General features: G+C 42.3%; 1 protein-coding gene across 2 annotated transcripts in view; it reads right to left on the bottom strand.

Moving 5' to 3' along the window:
- Positions 1 to 23,281, bottom strand: part of micu2 (mitochondrial calcium uptake 2) — a 515,698-nt gene that overhangs the window by 206,975 nt on the left and 285,442 nt on the right. Inside the window, exon 3 of one of the 2 annotated variants that reach the window (XM_078545440.1) lies at positions 3,297 to 3,317. The exons of the other annotated variant lie outside the window; for it this stretch is intronic. Within the exon in view, the coding sequence (XP_078401566.1) occupies positions 3,297 to 3,317 (21 nt within the window). The remainder of the gene's footprint in view (positions 1 to 3,296; positions 3,318 to 23,281) is intronic. 2 annotated transcript variants of the gene reach the window in all.

Raw genomic sequence — 23,281 nt, 5'->3', positions numbered from 1 at the left:
CAGCAAGCGAGCCCCAGGAGGGCAGAGGAAATGCTTCAAGGACACTCTCAATGCCTCCTTGAAAAAGTGCAACATTCCACCGACATCTGGGAATCCCTGGCCAGCAGGGAAATCATCCGGGAAGGAGCTGAACACCTCAAGTCTCATTGCCAAGGGCTAGCTGAAGCCAAGCGTCAACAGCGAAAGGAATGCGTGGGCACGCCACCCACCTGTTCCCCTACCACCATCTGCCCCACCTGTGACAGAGACTGTAGGTCACGCATTGGACTCTTCAGTCACCTGAGGACTCAGTTTTAGTGTGGAAGCAAGTCATCCTCGACCCCGAGGGACTGCCTAAGAAGAAGAAAAACGTTTTATATATATATATATATATATATATATATATATATATATAAAGTTATACAAATTTTTCTTTCATTGTTCGACCTCTTGGATTATGAAACAAATGCCCAAATGGCTGTAGAAAACACAGTCCCTGTGGCTCAGCTGGTAAATGCATGATGGAATACTGTACCGAACTATACTAATCAAAATATCCCAGGTCCTGTGCTGTGTTTCCTTATATTTTCTAGGATAGTAGTAAGGCCACTGGTTCACCTCAGTGTGCCAGGTTTTTCTGAATCATTCTCCCGATGACCTTTACTAAAAAGTGAAAGAGAACAGTAAAGGATTTTGTTGCGATGATTCATGATAAATAGCCAGTTATTATTACTGTTACCAGGAAAGAACAAAAGTTTAGAAGTGAATATGCAGAGAAAAAAGCAACATATGAATGATTTATCAAAAATGTTACAGTAAGATTAAGATCAATCTACTGTGTATCTATGTTTTAGTAACAGTGATTTAACAAAGATACAATGCTGTGTTAATAACCTATTGCTTTGAGTCTGGAAAATTGCATCGATTCTCATTACTTTCCCAAAACCTCAAAATCTAAATTAATAAACTAATAAAGATGCCTACGAATGCTCTAGATGATGTCACACTATTGTTTGATTCTTAATCTGAAAGGTTAGGTCATGTTCTCGGCAACATCAGTGGCAATTCCTGTACCTTTACAATCCCACATCTACAATCCTGTCATTCTTCACCTTGGTAAAGGCATGGTGACCTGCACACCCACACTCAAATCGCAGATGATTTTTCAAAAGGAAAGTCTTCTCAGAATGAACACAGTGCAAAGTTAAGTACCAATACTCACGACTCACTTAAAATTTACTGCAACATTAAAAGTGCCATTACAAAAATAATTAAACAAAACCTTGCCCCTTTAGTGAAAACATAATTCAAGTCAATCTGTGATTATTGTTAAATGCTAACCAATGACATAATCTGTATCACCTTGCATTCTTATAGATTAATTTTCCCCATTAGAATACTTGAAAACGGCAAAGCACAAACACAAGTGAATAATTTCTATCGGCTATAATAATTCTCAAGTTTGTTATGATTAACTTTAATAATGTCATTCACTGTTGCTCAATACTTCTATTTACAGTTTGGATGCTTTGGTCTCTATCCTTCTCTCTGGCAACTGTTTGAGGCCAAACCAGTCAGTTCATAACTTCAGTATCGTACTTGATCCCAAAACAACTTCTGCACCATCACTTACACTCCCTATTTCCACTTCTGCCACTCTTTCCTCCTTTAAAAGCTCTAAACCCGACTTTAAATTTGATCAGTTTGAAAACTTAATTAGATTTTAATCAAACTTTCTAAGTTGCTTGTTTGGATTACACTTTAGATTTATTTTGAAAGTTTGTATATTAGGAACTTGCTGTTTCCAAATGGTTATGAACTTTTGCTACCCAGGTTTGAGACATTCAAAAAGCCACCAGTGTTAACGTATTCATGATAACATCGAATGTTTAAAAATACAGCGCTTTTAATTTTCTAACACTTGTACACCTGTGGGTGCTTTTCATGGCATTTGTTTGCTTCTTTTAAACTTACTTTTCTTTATGAATTGGTAGAGACACTTTGAAGTTTTTGTTGTAATGTAATTCCTTTGCATTGTCCTTCGCTCTCAGAATATAGAATGAGCTCCAAGCATTTATCTTCATCAATTTCCAATTTAATGAAAACAGCAGCAGCAATTTTTAGTTGTATGGTGCATTTAATGTGGTAAAACATCCCAAGCGCTTCACAGGAGCATTATCAAACAAGATTTAATGCCAAGCCAGAAAAGGAGACATTAAGACTAATAACCAAAAACCTGGTCAAAGAAGTAGGGTTTAAGGGGGAATGGTGGTTGGGTTGGCTCGAGCCTGGGTGGTGGTGGGGTGAGGTCGAGTCAGGCCTGGGAAGGAGGGTGAGTGGGGAAGAGTCGTGTGGGTCTGGTGGGGATGGGGTGTCGGACCAGGCCTGGGGGGGCAGTCAGTTCAGGCCTGGGTTGGGGGGCGGGGGCGTGGGGGGTGGGTGATCTGGCCTGGAGTGGGGGGGATGTGGGGTCGGATCATGCCGGGCCTTGCAGAGGGGGTAGGGTAGCTGGAGGGGGCTGGGGGGAAAACAAGGGTGGGCGATGGGGAGAGTCCCATTGGGTGTCGGTGGGGAGCTCAAGGCAGGTCAGTGGTATGGTTACCCAGAAGCGAGAAGTGGTGTTAACTCTTCTAACTTTTCCTATTGCTGTATGACAGTCAGAAGCATTCAAAGTTTCAGATTTAAATTGCTTTTTCGGATGGTTCCCAGTGCGGGGCAATTGCCCAAAGGAAGCTTAAATTCCCGGGCAATTGCCGTGCAATCTTTACCTGGGAACCTCCGGGTGAGTTCCCCAGCACATCTTTGGGGTACCACCCAGATACACTGCCCTGGAGCTCGGAAGTTACAACCCAATGTTTAAATATAGAATGTTAATGGGCACTTAGTCTGCTATATGAGCAGGCTTTTAATGCCCTTTTAAAGGGAGCCAAATGAAAATGATAGGAAATCATTGAAGTAAATCCAAATATAAGTTATTGAGGAGCTATCGCCTCCTCACCGATCTGAGAACAGCATAGCTGCACTACTGCAGTCATTTTCAAGAGGAGTCTTGTGTCCAATGAAAGGAGACCATTTTGAAATCTGTTGGTGTTTTGAAGAGACATGCCAATTCTCACACATAGTATAAGTTTAAAAAAAATGGATGCCTTAGACACATTCGCCATAGGGATCCCTGTATCTGATAAATCTTTCATGAAGAATGAGAGATGATAAGTTAGCAATATTCTGAAAAAGCAGCATGACACCCATGAATCACATCAGCACAGCAAGTAGTTTACAAATTAATCTGCACATTTAAATATACAAAGAAGGCTCACCTGAAAGAAAGCTGGCACCACCTATGAAAACAAAACAGAACAATATTAGTACAGTAAATGCTTTTAAGAACATTCAAAAAAGGTTTTGAATCAGCATATGAAATAAATAACCAGATACATATTTCTGTTCTGGACAAATATATTCATATTTTTGATTCAAGAGAAAAATCTATTTACCATTACGGGTGTTTTTTTTTTTAATTAGCAGAGTTAAATATAAAGCTGCTATTCTACACAGCAGGAAACGCAGAAGACTAGCTGATGCGGTAATATTAGCTCAATATTCAATGCAGGTGTGAGATATGAAACTGGAAATTATAGGCTGCTTAGCCTAAAATGTGTAGATGTAAGAAAGCTGCAGAGAAATTTATATATTGGCTCTCTCAATGTTCGCTGCAAGAGCATAAGGGACCACAAGGAGTAATCTGTATGGAGTAGGGGCAATAAACCAAGATTCACCAATCCAATGGAATTCTTTGAAGAGTTAAGTAAGGTAGTACATGAAGGTTATCCAGTGGGTAAAATGTTCTTGACATTTAAGATAATGCTCCGCTTGTGAGACTTAAAAAATAGTTAAGGTTTATAGAACTAAGGGACAAATTAGCTAGCTAAACTGAAACCAGTTCAGCAATAGGAAGCAAAAATTTATGATAAATGGAGGCCTGGACTAATAATCCAGAGATGAGTTCAAATTCCATCATGGGAGTTTGAGAATTTGAATTGTTTAGAAAAAAATTCTGGAAATACGAATCTGGTATCAGTAAAAGTGACTATAAAGTTTTGGACTGTCATAAAAACCCAACTGGTTTACCAATGAATCTTACTCTCTGAAAAGGCCTAGCAAATTACTTGGCTGTATTAAGCCACAAGAAAGAATAAGCATTTCAAGAAGGTGGTCCATCACCACCTTCTCAGAGAAACTAGGGGTGGCAATAAATGTCAGCCTTGTTGGCAATGTCCATATCACGAGAATGAATTTTTAAAAAAATGCATGGAAACCTCCTACATGTTTAACTGTTGCCAAAAAAAATCTACTGAAAAATCCATACAGGTTGATGCTCATGATGGAGTGTATACTACCTTCCCAAAGGAATACACTTCTCTTAGTTAATTCGAAAAAAAAATTAGGGCACAGGTGGCAATAGCCAAAACTTAGAAATCCTCAATTGTTTCTATGACTACTGCTGCAGTATAAGCAGCTAAAACACAGTACAAAGGGCTGGTAATTGCCCATTTAGAAAGACTCTATCCTCTCATTAGCTAAGAATGATAGTATAATACAGCACAGAAATAGGCTTTTTTTTAATGCATTCAGGGGGTGTGGGCTTTGCTGGCTGGGCCAGCACTTATTGCCCATCCTTAGTTGCCCTTGAGAAAGTGGTTGTGAGCTGCCTTCTTGAACTGCTGCAGTCCATGTTGTATAGGTACACCGACAGTGTTGTTAGGAAGGGAGTTCCAGCATTTTGACCCAGCGACAGTGAAGGGACAGCGATATATTTCAAGTCAGGATGGTGAGTGACTTGGAGGGGAATTTCCAGGTGGTGGTATTCCCATCTGTCCTTTTAGATGATATTGGTTGTGGGTTTGGAAGATGCTGTCTAAGGACCCTTGGTGAATTCCTGCAGTGTGTCTTGTAGATGGTACACACTGCTGCTACTGTGGGTCAGTGGTGGAGGGAGTGAATGCTTGTGGATGTGGTGCCAATCAAGCGGGCTGCTTCATCCTGAATGGTGTTGTCAAGCTTCAAGGTTATTGATGAAGCAGCTGAAGATGGTTGGGCCTAGGGCAGTGAGGAATTCCTGCAGTGATGTCCTGGAGCTGAGATGACTGACCTCCAACAACCACAACCATCTTACTTTGTGCTAGGTATGACTCCAACCACCCCGATTCCCATTGACTCCAGTTTTGCTAGGGCTCCTCGATGACACACGCAGTCAAATGCGGCCTTGATGTCAAGGGCAGTCACTCTCACTTCACCTCGGAAGTTCAGCTCTTTGTCCATGTTTGAACCAAGGTTGTAATGAGGTCAGGAACTGAGTGGTCCTGGCGGAACCCTAACTGGGCGTCAGTGAGCAGGTTATTGCTAAGCAAGTGTCACCTGATATCAGTGTTGATGACCCCTTTCATCACTTTACTGATGATTGTGAGTAGACTGATGGGGCAGTAATTGGCCGGGTTGGATTTGTCCTGCTTTTTGTGTATAGGACATACCTGGGCAATTTTCCACATAGCTGGGTGGATGCCAGTGTTGCAGCTGTACTGGAACAGCTTGGCTAGGGACGCCTAATTGGAGCACAATTCTTCAGTACTATTGCTGGAATATTGTCAGGGCCCATAGCCTTTGCATTATCCAGTGCCTTCAACCGTTTCTTGCTATCATGTGGACTGAATCGAATTGGTTGGAGACTGACATCTGTGATGTGGGGACCTCTGGAGGAGGCTGAGATGGATCATCCACTCGGCACTTCTGGCTCAAGATTGTAGCAAATGCTTCAGCCTTGTCTTTTGCACTAATGTGCTGGGCTCCTCCATCATTGAGGATGGGGCTATTTGTGAAGCCTCCTCCTCCAGTGAGTTGTTTAATTGCCCACCACCATTCACGACTGGATGTGGCAGGACTGCAGAGCTTAGATCTGATCCATTGGTTGTGGTATCGCTTAGCTCTATCACTTGCTGCTTATGCACGCAAGTAGTTCCTGTGTTATAGCTTCGCCAGGTTGACACCTCATTTTCAGGTATGCCTGGTGCTGCTCCCGGCATGCCCTCCTACACTCTTCATTGAATCAGGGTTGATCCCCTGGTTTGATGGGGATATGCTAGGCCATGAGGTTAAAGATCAGCTGCTGCTGATGGCCCACAGTGCCTCATGGATGCTCAGTCTTGAGTTGCTAGATCTGTTCGAAATCTATCTCATTTAGCATGGTGGTAGTGCCACACAACACGATGGGAGGGTGTCCTTGATGTGAAGACGGGACTTCGTCTCCACAAACACTGTGCAATGGTTACTCATACCGATACTATCATGGTCAGATGCATCTGCAGCAGGCAGGTTGGTGAGGATGGGGTCAAGTATGTTTTTCCCTCTTTTTGGTTCCCTCACCACCTGCTGCAGACCCAGTATAGTAGCTATGTCCTTTATGACTCGGCCAGCTCAATCAGTAATGGTGCTACCAAGCCATTCTTGGTGATGGACATTGAAATCCGCCATCCGGAGTACATTCTGCACCCTTGCTACCTTCAGTGCTTCCTCTAAGTGGTGTTCGACATGGAGGAGTACTGATTCATCAGCTGAGGGAGGACGGTACGTGGTAATCAGCAGGAGGTTTCCTTGCCCATGTTTGACCTGATGCCATGGGACTTCATGGGGTCCAAAGTCAATGTTGAGGACTCCCAGCGCAACTCCCTCCTGACTGTATACCACTATGCTGCCACCTCTGCTGGGTCTGTCCAGTCGGTGGGACAGGACATACCCAGGGATGGTAATGGCAGTGTCATTATCTGTAAGGTATGTTTCCATGAGTATGACTATGTCAGATTGTTGCCTGACTAGTTTGTGAGACAGCTCTCCCAATTTTGGCACTAGCCCCCAGATTTTAGTAAGGTTGACTTTACAGAGTTGACAGGGCTGAGTTTGCCGTTGTCATTTCTGGTGCCTAGGTCGATGCTGGGTGGTCCGTCTGGTTTCATTCCTTTTTTGAGACTTTGTAGTGGTTTTGATACAGCTGAGTAGCTTGCTAGGCCATTTCAGAGGGCATTTAAGAGTCAACCACATTATTAAATCAGTGCCAGTGCTTTTCCTCCACTTAAGCCAGCTAATCTCAGCCTCATGCAGCAACCCCACACCTTTTCAGATTCAATTTTTTCCAGCAACTATCCAATTATGTTTTTGGGAAAAATATTCAATTTTAAAAGAATTTTTTGACTCTGTTCCAACAAGTTTTTGGCAAAGAATTTCATATTCTAACCACTCTTCAGTGTTATCTGGAGCCAAGTGGGAAAGACATCAAAGTCCATGACTGAACTTCCCTTCCAGGTCTTGCTTAAAGCCAGACTAACCGATCAATCATCAATAGTTTCCTGGAGTATGTAGATCTGTTTGGATTACTAAGTCTGCACCCCTTTCAGTTTTAAAAGTATTCCAAGTACTTTTTTTTAAATGGCCAATCTCACAAAAGACTTATTCTGTTCCAATCTTACCAGATGTGTATCACTGAAACAACCCATCTCAATTCAGACCCAATCACTTATTCTTCTCAAGGAGGCTAGTTACTAGTTGGTTAATAGACAAATGATAAGCATGTGCTGAATTCTTGTTAGGTAGACAGCAGATATATGGAATATAGAATTGGGGAATGTGCACTTAATTATTAGTAATACGGCTTTTAACTAAATTACTGTAGATGTTGGTATATAAGTCGATCTTTGAAGCCTCGAAAAATCCCTTCAAAAGGGGGTTGACTTACACATCAGCATCCGATGCAAAGAGTAGGCATGTCTTAAACTCTCGTGCATCTTCACAACACAGCCCATATTGCCTGCTTGATCCCTTGCACCCAATTAAAAGGCATCAGTATGTTAAACATGCAATTGTGGGGTGAGAAATTGAGGCTGATGACTAATGTGAGTATAGCATAGTGTGGCTGAAAAGTGGGGTCAATTTATATGCCAAGTATATGCAAAAACGTGATTTTTAAGGCTTGAAAAGTGGGACTGTCTTATACGCCGGGTCAACTTATACACCCCGATTTAAGGTAGTCCCAATCTATTACATTATCAATTGCTAAATTAGTCGACCTGCACATTGTAACTCAACAAGTCCTTCTGCTGTAAAAATATGCAGATTGGACCAGTTAATACATTTGATAAGATGCTTTCTATACACTCTGGATTGTGTTGCATATAATGTAAAAAAAATTTTATCTTTCGCTATCAAGTGATGATCAGCAGTAAATCCATTAATTTACTGTTGCCGCTATATCAGTACTGCTGACAAAACAACAACATACAAACATTTAAACTTACGAAATAGGAGATGTAGGCCCTTCAAGCTGCAGTTGTAGTAGAAGAATGTGATTGACTTACATATCCCAGTGGGAATTGATAAATGAGTCTTAACTACAACTTTTGATAAATGTGTCTTAACTACAACTTTTAAAGGGTTTATAGGTTGATAGACACTCAAGATATCCAAATGGATACAGTGGCACTGTGGTTATGGTAGGGGACTAGTAACCCAATGGCCTGGATTAATAATCGAGAGAATGTGAGTATAATTCCCACCACAAGCAGTTTAAGAATTTGAATTCAGTTTAAAAAGAAATTTGAAAAACTACAGTTGGTATCAGTAAAAGTGAATTGTTAAGTGACTTTATTCCACAGTAAGGTATCAAATATGATCAGATTCGCATAGTTGAATTGATAAAACTACAAACATGTAATGATGTATAAATAATGAATGAGAGACATGACTCCACTTCAGTGTGTTGTCTTATTTCAAATTAACAGAATAACCCCACTGCGTTCTGTTCTACAGTACTCTCTCTGCAGCTTCTGGTCCTTCACAGCCCCTTAGGTGTTTGCCTGTGCAATGTTCTGTTTCCAAAAATCAGAATGTCATTTCATGTCTGTAATTCATTTATTTAGCTAGCCTGTCTTCGCTGTCAGATTCATAGACTCGTAGACATTTACAGCACAGAAGGAGGCCATTTGGCCCATTGTGACCGCGCCAGTCAACAAAGAACTGACTACTCTAATCCCATTTTCCAGCGCATCGGCCCATAGCCCTGGAGGCTATAGCAATGCAAACGAATATCTAAATCCTTCTTAAATGTTACGAGAGTTTCTGATTCAGCCACCCTTTCAGGCAGTGAGTTCCAAACTCACTCCGGGTGAAAGAAATTCTCCTCAACTCCCCTTTTAGCCTTTTACCTCTTACCTTAAATCTATGCCCCCTAGTTATTGACCCCTTTACTAATTGAAAAAGTGCCTTCCTATCCATCCTATCTATGCCCCTCATAATCTTATACACCTCTATCAGGTCCCCTCTCAAACCTTCACTGCTCCAAGGAAAACAACCCCAGCCTATCCAATCTTTCCTCATAACTCTGACCCTCCAGCCCAAGCAGCATCCTGGTAAATCTCCTCTGCACCCTCTCCAGTGCAATCTCATCCTTCCTATAATGTGGTGACCAGAACTCCTCGCAGTTGCGACCTAACCAGCGTTTTATACAGCTCCAGCATAACCTCCCTGCTCTTGTATTCTCTGCCTCAGCTAATAAAAGTAAGTATCCCATGTGCCTTCTTAACCAACTTATCTACTTGTCCTGCTACCATCTAGGATCTATGGATATGCACACCAAGGTCCCTCTGATCTTCCATACTTTCCAGGGTCTTACCGTTCATAGTGTAATTCCTTGCCTTGTTAGCCCTCCCCAAGTGCATTACATCACACTTTTCCAGGTTGAATTCCATTTGCCACTGCTCTGTCCACCTGATCAGTCCACTGATATCCTCCTGCAGTTTGCGGCTATCCTTCTCACTATTTACCACCCTACCAATTTTCGTGTCATCCGCGAACTTCTTGAACATACCCCCTACATTTAAGTCCAAGTCATTTGTGTACACCACAAACAGCAAGGGTCCCAGCTCCAAGCCCTGCGGAACCCCACTGGAAACAGACTTCCAGTCACAGAAACATCCCTCTACCATCTCCCTCTGCTTCCTGCCTCTCAGCCAATTTTGGATCCAATGTGCCACTTTGCCTTGGATCCCATGGGATCTTACTTTGTTGACCAGTCTGTCATGAAGGACCTTGTCAAAAGCCTTGCTGAAGTCCATGCAGACCACATCAAATGTATTACCCTCATCAACACTCCTGGTTACCTCCTCAAAAAATTCAGTCAAATTAGTCAAACATGACCTTCCCTTAACAAATCCATGCTGACTATCCCTGATTAATCCGTGTCTCTCCAAGTGCAGATATATTCTGTCCCTCCAGAATTCTTTCTAGTAACTTCCCCACCACTGAGGTTAGACTGACTGGCCTCTATTTCCTGGTTTATCCTTTCCTCTCTTTTTTAATAATGGGACAACATTAGCAGTCCTCCAGTACTCTGGCATCTCACCTGTGGCCAGAGGGGATTTGAAAATTATTGCCAGGGCCCCTGATATCTCTTCCCTTGCCTCCCTCAACAGCCTGGGATACGTCTCATCCAGGCCTGTAGATTTATCCACTTTTAAGGCCACTAAACCCGCTAGTACCTCCTCTCTCTCTATGTTAATTTCCTCAAAAATTTCACAGTCCTTCACCCTGATGTCTATTCCTGTGTTGTCCTTTTCCATTGTGAAGGCCGACGCAAGTATTCATTGAGGACTGTCTTCCGGGTCCACACACAGATTACCTCTATAGATCCTAATTGACCCTAATCTTTCCTTAGTTATTCTCTTGCTCTTTATACATTTTTAAAAAACCCTTTGGCTTTTCCTTTATTCTACCCACCAATGCTTTCTCATGCATTCTCTTAGCTTTGCTAATTTTCTTTTTAAGTTCCCCTCTGCACTTTTTATACTCCTCTAGGGACTCTGGCATATTGAGCCCTCGGTATCTGCCATATGCTTCATTTTTTTTCTTAATCCTAACCTTCATGTCCCTTGACATCCAGGGTTCTCCAGACTTCGTCCCCCCCCCGCCTTGTCTTTACGGGAACATATTTGCCCTGTACTCTCGCTATTTCCTCCTTGAATGCCTCCCACTGCTCTGGCAGTTTTATCTGCAAGTATCTGCTCCCAGTCCACTTGGGCGAAATTGTATCTCATCTTAGTGAAATTAGCCTTTCCCCAGTTTAAAACTTTTATTCCCGGCCCAACCTTATCCTTTGCCATAACTATCCTAAATCTAACTGAGTTATGGTCACTATCTCCAAAATGCTCCCCTAATGATATGACCTGCCTGGGCTCATTTCCGAATATTAGGTCCAGAACTGCCCCCTCCCTTGTTGGGCTTTCTATGTACTGGCTGAAAAAGTTCTCCTGGATGCAACTTAAGAATTTTGCTCCCTCCCTACCTTGCACACAAAAACTACCCCAGTTAATACTTGGGTTATTAAAATCCCCTATTATTACTGCCTTATTATTCTTACGCTTCTCTAAAGTTTAATTACATATTTGATCCTCTATCTCTCTCTGACTGTTTGGGGGGCAATAGTACACACCCAAAAGCGTGTTTGCCCCTTTTGTGTTTTTTACTTCTACCCATAGGGCCTCATTTGATGATCCTTCTAAGATAACAACCCTCCTTCACCACTATAATTGATTCCTTGATCAATATTGCAACCCCCCTCCTCTTGTATCCCCCTCTCTATATTCTATAACCAGGAATGTTGAGCGGCCAGTCCTGCCCTTCTTTTAGCCAAGTCTTGGTCATAGCTATGATATCATACACCCATGTGTCTATCTGTGCCCTCAGCTCGTCTGTCTTATTCCTCAGGCTCCTTGCATTAAAATATATTCCATTTAGCCTTGCTAAACTCACTTCCTTCTTATCTGGCCTATGTTTCCTCTGCCTTCCAGACTCAGTTACTAGCATTTTAACTTCTAATTCCATCTCAGCTTCTATCCCCTCTGAATTACTTTTCAGGATCCCATCCCCCTGTCAATTTAGTCAGCTTGTAGTCAAAACTGTCAATCTCCCTTCCATAGAGTCCAACACAATAACCTGGCAGACAGCGAATGCTGGTGGTAATACAAGTCTAGGAAACAATAGGCCAATTAGCTTAATGTTGCTGGTAGGAAAAATAATGAATCTTTACTGAAAGCTGTAATAGAAAAACATTTAGGAACTTAAAATATAATAAACAATAGTCAGTACAGATTTTAAAAGGGAAGGACATTCTTGATCAAACTTATTGAATTCTTTGAAGCAGAAATAGAAAGGGTAATGTGGTGGACATTTTAGGCTGTAACTTCCGAGCTCTGGGGAAGTGTATCTGGGGGGAACCCCTAAAGCTCACCGCAGATACCCCCCGCCAAGGAGTTCCCAGGTACGGTTTGCATGGCACTTGCCCAGCAAGTTCAAACTTCGGATAGTTCCACTGTCATACAGCAATAGTTATCCAGAAGAATAAAAACCACTTCTAGCTTCTCATAGAGTCATAGAGTTACACAGCACAGAAACAGGAGCTTCGGCCCATCATGTCTGTGCTGGCCACCAAGCACCTATCTATTCTAATCCCATTTTCCAGTACTTGGCCCGTAGCCCTGTATGCTGTGGCGTTTCAAGTGCTCATCTAAATACTTCTTAAATGTTGTGAGGGTTCCTGCCTCTATCACCCCCTCAGGCAGTGTGTTCCAGATTCCAACCACCCTCTGGGTGAAAAATTTTTTCCTCAAATCCCCTCTAAACCTCCTGCCCCTTACCTTAAATCTATGCCCCCTGGTTATTGACACCTCCGTTAAGGGGAAAAGTTTCTTCCTATCTATCCCCCTCAAAATTTTGCATACCTCTATCAGGTCCCCCCTCAGCCTTCTCTGCTCTAAGGAAAACAACCCCAGCCTATCCAGTCTCTCTTCATAGCTGAAATGCTCCAGCCCAGGCAACATCCTTGTGAATCTCCTCTGCACCCTCTCCAGTGCAATCACATCCTTCTAATAGCGTGGCGGCCAGAACTGCATACAGTACTCCAGCTGTGGCCTAACTAGCGTTTTATACAGCTTCAACATAACCTCCCTGCTCTTATATTCTATGCCTCGGCTAATAAAGGCATATATTCCAAATGCCTACTTAACCACCTTATCTACCTGTGCTGCTGCCTTCAGAGATCTATGGACATGTACACCAAGATCCCTCTAATCCTCTGTACGTCCTAGGGTCCTACCATTCATTGTGTATTCCCTTGCCGTGTTAGTCCTCCTAAAATGCATCACCTCACACTTCTCAGGATTAAATTCCATTTGTCACTGCTCTGCCCATCTTACCAGCCAATCTATATCGTCCTGTAATCTAAGGCTTGCCTCCTCATTATTTACGACACTACCAATTTTCATGTCATCTGCAAACTTACTGATCATACCTCCTATATTCACGTCTAAATCATTAATGTACACTACAAACAGCAAGGGTCCCAGCGCCGATTCCTGCAGTACACCACTCGTCACAGGCTTCCAATCGCAAAAACAACCTTCGACCATCACCCTCTGCCTCCTGCCACTAAGCCAATTTTGGATTCAATTTGCCAAATTGCCCTGGATCCCATGAGTTCTTACCTTTTTGACCATTCCCCCATGCGGGATCTTGTCAAAAGCTTTACTGAAGTCTATGTAGGCTGCATCAACTGCACTACCCTCATCTATACAACTAGTAACCTCCTCAAAGAATTCAATCAAATTTGTTAGACATGACCTCCCACTGACAAAGCCATGCTGACTATCCCTGATTAATCCCTGCCTCTCTAAGTAGAGATTAATCTTGTCCCTCAGAATTTTTTCCAATAGTTTCCAACCATTGATGTTAGATTCACTGGCCTGTAGTTACCTGATTTATTCCTACTACCCTTCTTGAATAATGGTACCACATTTGCTGTCCTCCAGTCCTCTGGCACCTCTCCTGTGGCCAGAGAGGATTTGAAAATTAGTGTCAGAGCCCCTACAATCTCCTCCCTTGCCTCACATAGCAGCCTGGGATACATCTCATCTGGGCCTGGGGATTTATCCACTTTTAAGCCCGCTAAAACCATTAATGCCTCCTCCCTTTCAATGCTAATTTGTTCAAGTATATCACAGTCCCCCTCCCTGATTTCTACACCTACATCATCCTTCTCCATCGTTAACACAGGTGAAAAGTAATCATTCAAAATCTCACCTACGTCCTCTGGCTCCGCACACAGATTGCCACTTAGGTCCCTAATAGGCCCTACTCTTCCCCTGGTTATCCTCTTGCTCTTAATATATTTATAAAATGCCTTGGGATTTTCCTTTATCTAGCCTGCCAGTGTTTTTTCATGCCCCCTCTTCGCTCTCCTAATTACTTTTTTTAAGTACCTCCCTACACTTTCTACACTCTTCTAGGACTTCTGCTATTTTCAGTCCTCTGTATCTGCCATAAGCTTCCTTTTCTTTCTTTATCCAATCCTTTATATCCCTTGACATCCAGGGTTCCCTGGACTTGTTGGTACTACCCTTCACCTTTATGGGAACATGTTGGCCCTGGACTCTCACTATTTACTTTTTGAATGACTCCCACTGGTCTGATGTAGACATTCCTACAAGTAGCTGCTCCCTGTCCACTTTGGCCAGATCCTGTCTTATTATATTGAAATCGGCCTTCCCCCAATTCAGGACCTTGATTTCTGGTCCACCTTTGCCCTTTTCCATAACTATCTTAAATAAACTACCCATTTCTGGGTAACTATTGTACTGACCTCCCCTAAAGCCCCACAGGACTTCCCCCAACCGCCCTCACAACACTCCCCCACCTCCCCACCACCTCCACCAACTCCCCACAGGACACCCCCACTCCCCCCGACCACCACGGGACTCCCCCCATCACACCCCCACTACCCCAACACTCCACGGTGGGACTCCCCCCACCAACCTCACTACCCTGACCCCACCATGGGATTCCAATCGCCCCCCCCACTACCCCTCCGACACCCCACGGAACTCCCTCCACTACCCCCCGACACCCCACAGGACTCCCCCAGACCTCCCACGGGACTGCCCCCACCCCTGCACTAGCCTCGATTCCCCTACAGGGCTCCCGCCACCCCTCTAATATCCCCTGGTCCCACACAGGACTACCCCAACTACCTGACACTCCCCCATGGGACTCCCCCCACTACCCTCCCGCTCTTACCTGACCCAACCCACCATCCCTCCCAGGCCTGACCTAACTCTCACCCCCAAGCCCTGTCTGACCACCCCCCACACCCCCCAACCCCAAGTCCTGCCCACTTACTTTATATACATACCTTCTCCCAGGCTTGTCAAAGTGGCTGGACCTTTAAACTTACTTGCTTTATGGCAGCTAGTGCCATAAAAAAGGGGGCGTGGCTTACTTACCTTCAACTGAGCTGCCGTCAACTGTAGGCCTCAGGAACCTACTGTGCTACACAGATCTCAACCGGCCTGAGTGGGAAGGTCAGGTGAGATAGGAGTGGCTGGATTTCTAGGTAAGTAATTATGAGTGGAGTGGCAATCCGACTCAATTGCCACTCCATCAGAAGTTAAGGGCCTATATGTTTGGATTTTCAAAGGACCATATAACAGACTTATGGCTAAGGTCAGTAAACGTGGAGGCAGGGGACCAGGAGCAGAATGGATAGCAATTTGGCAGAGACTAGTGGTTAAAGGTAGTTGCTCCACTGGCAGAAGATGGGGAATGATGTTTTACAAGGATCAGCTTTGGGACCAGTATTGCTCACCAATTATATGAACAATTTGGACTTTGATATCAGAACTGCAATTTCAAAATTTGCAGATGACACCAAATTTGGGGTATAGTTAATACAAAGGAGGATTGCAAAAAATGAAGGAATACGCTAATAAACTGGCAGAAGGGAAGGTAATTGGCAAATTAACTTCAAGAAACATAAGTATGAGGTGGTATGTTTTGCTAAGAAGAATAAGGAGGTCCCATACTCCTTGGAAAGTACCACAGATCATGGTGTTTAAGTTGACACGATGCATAAGATGACCCCATTGTGTTTTAGCATATATTAGGTGTACGAGTCGATCCCCTTTTCAGTCACAACATGCTATATTCACACTAGTAGTCAGCTTCAATTTTTCACCCCACAAGTGCAGGAGTATGGGACAGATAACTGAATCACAGAGAAGCACATGGATTTCCCCTAGAACAATAGCCAAGCATTTTCCTTTAGAATATCTTGTGGCACCATTCTCCTAGTTCCAGAAGTTTAGTTACTTGGCAGCACCAGTATCAAATGTTTTACATTCTGTAATACATGTCAGCACCTATAAGTCTCACATCCTAGGTTCTTGCTCCCTGACAATTACCATTACTATCATCCATTCCATGAATCCTGAGTGATTGTGACAGCAGGATCTGGAGACCATAGCAACAAATTAACAATTCCCCCTGCAGGACATAGTGCACAATGCCAGGGAATGCCAGGCTACAAGAGGGCAATGTGCCACCAACTGAAATCTAACAGTACATGAAGAGAAAGCAATGGGGATAATTGGCTTCAACTCCTGGCAATTATGGGTGTAGATGTGAGAGTCTTTCTGCCTTCACTGCATACGTGAGAATATGTACCTTTGAAATATTTAATATTTCTATGATTTCTTCAATCAGCTACCATTTTCCTCACAAGAGATTTGCAAAGTAGCAGATTAAGACAGAAAGCTGCTCGAGCACAAGCAAGTTAATATTACTCTTTTTGTGCTCCAGAAGGTGTTGCAATGACATTAGTGGGCTCTCTGATATCCTCTGGGACATCTATTAGCAGCCCTTCCCTGATTGCAAAGTCGTAAAGTACACAGCATGCTACCACAATTTGAGAGATGACAGAAGGTACATGCTGCAGGCACCCTGGACAAATGCTGAGACCAGAATCATCCTTTGAGCATTTCAATTGATTGCTTAATTCTTATCCTTGTTTCCATGTGTGCTTCATTGCAGTGTTCCTCTGCAGCATTCGTGATCCTATGAAGATGTGTTGGGAGCCCCCGAAGTAGTACACATCCCTTGTCACCCAGTAGCCATCTTGGCCCTTGCCACTGCTGTTGAAATGGAAATGAGACACTGGACTAACAAAGTATAAAAGTATCTTGACAGCTTCCAGCATGTCATGGATTCAAACAAGCAGCTATGCCTGCCCTGCAAATGACCTATACAGATTTAGGGAACGGAAGACTTTGTGGTTCATATAAATATGGGGGATTTACATTTGGGGCACACTGTGTTTGGGGCATTGATAATTTACTCCATAGAGGAGTGCACAGCAAATTGTCTGATATGATTAAAGTCTCCTGTGGCTTACTGGAATGAGCTTGCATGAAAAGGGTGAGACCTGTGGTCACTTACTCTGCTACAGTCAGAAATGCAAGTGCTCTGGACCTTAGTTACCAATTTAGCTATAGTAATGAACAAAGCTCTTTGAAAGATCCATGATGGATGCAAGGCCTTTTAAGATAGAACTCCTGGTGAAAAGAACTTGCCAAGTGTAGTTGGATAACACTTTGGATCTCCACTGATAACGTCTGATTGGTTTGGCTTCCCTTCTTCTTTCATATGGCTGAGTATAGAGCAACAACTATAATTTTAGATCAAGGTGGCCAAGCCAGGATATTACGTCAGAAGTGGCAGTGTATATCGCTGTAATACCTCCTTCCATTTGTGAATCAGGTATCTGCATCTGCCATGGTTTGTACAGATACAGTTTAGGGATGCCCATGAGCTTCACAGAAGGTTGAAACCAGGGACCTTCTGTGTCTGGTATTTCACGAGGTGCTTGTTCTTGTGAAGACCATTCATTTTTCCAATCTTCTTCAGGGTTGAAATCGCATTGCCTCAGGTCGTGTGCATGGGTCCAAAAGGGCTTACGTGACTTCAAGCGGAGGTGAGGGATGTAGTGAGTTCCTGTGGGGGGGGGGCATTTGTTTTCTTTGAACCACTGACTTTCACTGAGGGCCGCTGCGTCGTGGTGGGTCAGTCAGGGGGGGGGTTGGAGGGTGCGATATGTGCTGGCGCAGGTAGCCAGGATGTTGGGGTTGATTTGAGGGTTCCAGTGATGCATCTCATTGCAGTGTTCAATTTAACCTCAACCAGTCGAGTGCAGCTACCAGTGCACAGTACTCAACGACAGACCACACGAGGGCCATCGCTGAAGTCAGGAGTACGTGGTTTCCCCTACAGCCCCTTGCTGCTTGTTTACCTCCTGCACGTCTCTCACATAAAGTGTGATTCCCATTGCAAAGTCTATAGGGCGGTCTCCATAGCCCGTCACTATTTTGAAATTGAATGCTTTCTAATTGTAATACAAAAAGTTGCCGAGGAATTCCTAAATTTAGAAGTGAAAGTCATTTTGCAACGCCTGCAGTGAATCCTGAGAAGTGGATTCAACTCCAGGACTTGAGCACAAAAATCAAAGCTGAAGTGCAGTACTGAGGGAGTACTAACCTGTCAGAAATGCTGTCCTTCAGATGAGACGTTAAACTCAGGATCCATCTGCCCTCTCAGGTGGATGTAAAATATTCCATGAGACTATTGCAAAGTGGAGTAGGGGAGTTATCCCCAGTGTCCTGACAATATTAATCACTCAATCAACATCACAAAAACAGGTTATTTGGTCATTATCACATTGCTGTTTATGGGAGCTTGCTGTGCACAAATTGACTGCTATGCTTCCCATATTGCAACAGTGATTGCACTTCAAAAGTACTTCATTGGCTTTAAAGCACTTTGAGATGTATGATTGTCATGACAGGTGCTATATAAATGCAAGTCTGTTTTTTTAAAACTCACAAGCAATCTCTGTTGAGCAGTGTCCCTTTTACTCTGTACTTCTGACTTCATTAAGTAGGGGTTTCTGGCAAACTTCACTTTTTAAACAGTGGCACACATTCTTAAACATGGGCAGGGAGACAGAAGTCACAGAATTTAGTGTGGATATCATCCCAACCTTCACCAATTTTGGAGTGGAATTTGCATTTTTCAGTGCAGCCTGAAGTTGAATGGAGTTTATACTTGGGTCCTTCACTAGCAGAAGCCAGGTGTAAATCAGTCCCATCAGAAATTCCTGGCCCCACAAAAATGTAGTTGCCAGTTTTTGCCAACCCTCTGCCAACCCAGAAATACAATACTATATTATTAGGTTTGTATGGCATGAGGTATGCCTAGAGATTGATCTCGATAACCCAAATCCAATGTGAAATCATGAAATGCAATTATACAGCCACCAACTCTGTAATTTTACCTCACTTTAACTGTTCCCCAATTTCCATTACCTACAAATTGCCTCAAATCGCAATTTGCTTTATTACACAGTTTCATTTAAATGTTACGTATGTATGTATAGGTATGTATACATTAACAAGTAGCGTAACCCTTCTGAATATATCTACAATCTATCTCCAATTCTGAGAAAAAATTTTTTACAATATTATTTTTATCACTTGTGATGTCATCTCTGGTCATGAATAACATTGTATATTTTAATCTCTGTACAATGCATTCTCTGCACATATATTTTATCCTCTGTACAATGCATTCTCTGTACATTGTGTCTTGGTATTCAGATATGGTAATGTAACAAACTGAACATTTGTAACTAGATACCCTTCATCTGCGAGTCTAAAAGAAATAGTAAAGTGCATTGTATTTACAGTGCTGTGATAATGATAGTTTGTTGGTCTCAAACAGAAAATCCAATGTGCAAATTAACTGAAGCACAAAAAAGTTCACACCTAGTCAAAAGAAATGAAAGGATATTAGAATCCTCTCCAAATTCAGTTCTGCCAGAAATATCTTCACTATTTCAGTGGCAGTTACTTTGTGAGCAGTTTGAGCATCTTACTGAATTGATTCATACTGCCCTATATCTAACTTGCATGGTAGTATGATTCAGGTCATACCAATAGTGGCCTCTACCTGAACTGTATATTGGTGTATTCCATATGAAGTGCACTTTCTCTGGAGATAGACAGAGCAGACAAGGTTTGCCCGTTATGAATTGATAAGCTACTTTATTTCAGTGAGATGAACATACACAGCAGCAGTTATGATCAAACTTACTTAATTCAAAAGATACAAGTTACCTTCAAGATACAATACAAAATAAAGAACACTAGGCCATTTTACTTGACTTACACAAGGTAATTTCTTCATATTCCCTCCTACACTCCAACCTTCTCCTGCTTAAAATTCTAGTTTAAAAATATTCTTCTTGACTGCCTGTTATATCTCTTGTCATCTACATCCAGAAAGGAAATGTCTGCTGGACCACCTGCTAATTGCTTGGAACCAGTGACTTCCCCAAAACATAGATGTAAGGTGTTCATAAATTATTGAGATGAGTTAATTAATTGCTTATTAATTAGATTCTTCAGTAAAAAAACAAAATTAGACCATTACCATTTTAGCTACTAATGGTTTCAAATCCCTTACAACAGTTAAAGTGTCTCCAACCAAATCCGTTATTTGGGAAAAAAATGGCCAAAATGCAACAGTCATTCGGCAATAACAAGAGCAGGAGCCAGTGTTCCCTATAAGCTCCGCAGCCATGCAACAACCTAAAAATTCCTGCATAGGCTGTGCACCAGTTGACTCCTTTAAGTTAGCCGTGTGCGGCTGTGCAAAATAATTTAAAGGGGCTGCACACTTAAATAAATCCCCCACTTGCTACAAAAAAATAAATTAAAGGGAACATTGCAGGGTCATTGGAAATTTTAGCAAGAAAAGCCATTTTACTCAAAAATTTTTAAAAATTAACTTGACAATATGACTTTCGAGTCCAATATTACTTTTCCTCAGAACCAAATTGTGGACTGAGTCACATCAGACTTGAGTCATTCATTCTGATTCTCTTTCCAGCGATGCTGCCAGGCTGGCTGAGTTTTTCCAGGACTTTCTCTTTTTATTTCAGATCTCCACCATCCGCAGTGTTTTGCTTTTATTGAATGGTTACATGATATCTGTTAAAGGTTTCATTAGCTAGGCTAGTTAATTAACTCTTCTCTGAAGTCTAAAGCCATGCCTGTTGGCTAAATCTTGGCAATTCTTAAAAAAACTAACTAACAATAGATAAGTGAAGGCCGAAGTAGTGAATCCAAGAGGATTATTGCGTACAACATTATAGAATTCTTTCAACTAAGAAATTCAAGATGGGAAATTTTCTTTAAAATTAAATCTATTTCACTCGATAAAAATGGGGATGGCTGGTTACCAGACACAATAGTATTAGAAACATGACTGCATTGGCAAGATTACAAACAAAGGAACATTAAACACAATCCAGAATTGCCCTGGACATCATGTTTCAAATGTATCACTAAAAGAACAACCAAGCCAAATAATGCACACCAATCTGATACCTAAGTTAGCTAAACACATCATCTTCCAATGTTCCTACTTGAAACACTAGTAATGCAACTCAAAGTAGACAGCATTCAAGCTTTTTTTTTGCTACAATTAGTGCTACAACAAAAGCTGTTCCCTTCTTTATTTAACAAAGGCAACAAAAATGAAGTAACTGTTTAAAAAAAAACAGCCTAACAAAGTGGCTTTAAGGAGGATTAGAAGGTGGGGGAGGCAATTGCAGTGTGGAGCACAGGCGGCTAAAAGCACAGTTTCCAATGGTGGGAAGGAAGAGGGATGCACAACAGGCTAGAGTTAGAGGAATGGAGGAGGCTACTGTGATAGTGAGGGGAAAGGCCATTAAGGGACTTAAACATGAGGGTCAAAATGTTAAATTGCCGATAATCTGGTTCGACCTGAGACAGTGGCTGGTGGCAAGGTTAGAGTTTGGGGTGGATGCTGAAAACGGATGCTTCGGATTGCTGGCATTTAACTGGAAGCTAATATAAGTCCAGCAGTCTGACAACACAGAGACAGTGGAGGGGTCAAGACAAATGGTGGAGTCTTAGAACTGGATATTGTCAGCATAAATATGGAAACTACCCCCTTGTTTATGCATGATGTCAACAAAGGACAGCTTGCAGATAAGAGGAAGGGGCTATGTTTGATCCACAGGGGTCTCTAGATACTGCTGGAGTGAGCAGAGAAGCCATTAATGGATATGCTCTGCCTACACTTGGGTAGGTAAGAATGGAACCAGTCCACCTCAGGTGGAGAATAGAAAGCGCTGGGGGAGGATGGTGTGGTGAACCATGACAAAAAATTGCCAAAAAGGGGGGAGGATCACAGACATATATCTTTTGTGACTTTGATGAGCATGGTTTCCATACTGTGGCATCATTGAAACCTGAAATTCAAAAATTGTGGAAAAGGACATAAATTTGGGAGGTAACTACACATTCAAGTACTTCAGAGTGGAAAGGTGGGTTGGAAGTATGGGGGAATTTACAAGAAAGGAGATGTGAGAGAGTTCTTTTGAGGGCAGGTGACAGCCATATTTTTGAGAGGAGGAAATTGCACCTATGGAGAGAGAACAATTTACAATATTACTTAACATGAGAACCAGGAAGAAAATAAAAACTGAAAATTCAACAGAGTTAATATTCTAGGTCTGCGACTTTTAATTCCTGACAACATCCTCATAATTCTTCTCTGCACCTCTGGTGTTATCTAGCTTCCCCTTTTATGTTCTTCACCTTCACCACTCCAAGGGTTAGCAAGTTTGACATTCTCAGCATTCTCTGAGTGACTAAGCTTCTCCTGCATTCCTTATGTGACTTATTAGTGACTATTTCATATTTTGGGCTTACTCACAAGTGGAAACATCTTTTTATGGACTTTTTCGTGGAACCATGGCGATTCTGTGGTACACCCAAAATGGCAGACAGACCTTGGATATGGAAGTACCATTCCCACATCTGGCAGAAACCATTTTTGCTTGTGGGTAGGTGGAAACAGGGTCAGGATGTGACTTCCACATGTGGGAAACCCAAATTCAGCTGGGCCATTTGAATTCAAACATACCCCATTTTCATTGCAGCAGAGATCTTATTTTGCAGTGTGAGAGTTACGAATCTTTAGAGTAGATGTAAATGCTCCCGAAAGGCAGATAAGGTATGAAGAACTGTCAAGCTGTCAAGTTATTTAAATGGCCAGCCCTCTAAAAATTAAAATAAACTGCTTGTCTATGTCTGAGAGTTGAATAAAATCGGTTCCAGCACTTTCAATAGCTGTTTGTTGACATAACATTAGCTTTCTTTGATGCAAAGTTATGAATATGGATCTGTTTGCTTTGATTAGGAATTCAGTACTTGAAGGGATTGAAATGTTTTGAATGAGCTTTCATTAATGAGTTTGTTTTATATTGTGAACTCTGTAATTGGTATTTAGA

The sequence above is a fragment of the Cetorhinus maximus genome, chromosome 7, assembly GCF_964194155.1.
Source record: "Cetorhinus maximus chromosome 7, sCetMax3.hap1.1, whole genome shotgun sequence".
Classification (NCBI taxonomy): domain Eukaryota; kingdom Metazoa; phylum Chordata; class Chondrichthyes; order Lamniformes; family Cetorhinidae; genus Cetorhinus; species Cetorhinus maximus.
Note: the sequence above shows the minus strand (reverse complement) of the source record. Positions and strands in the feature narration are given on the sequence as shown.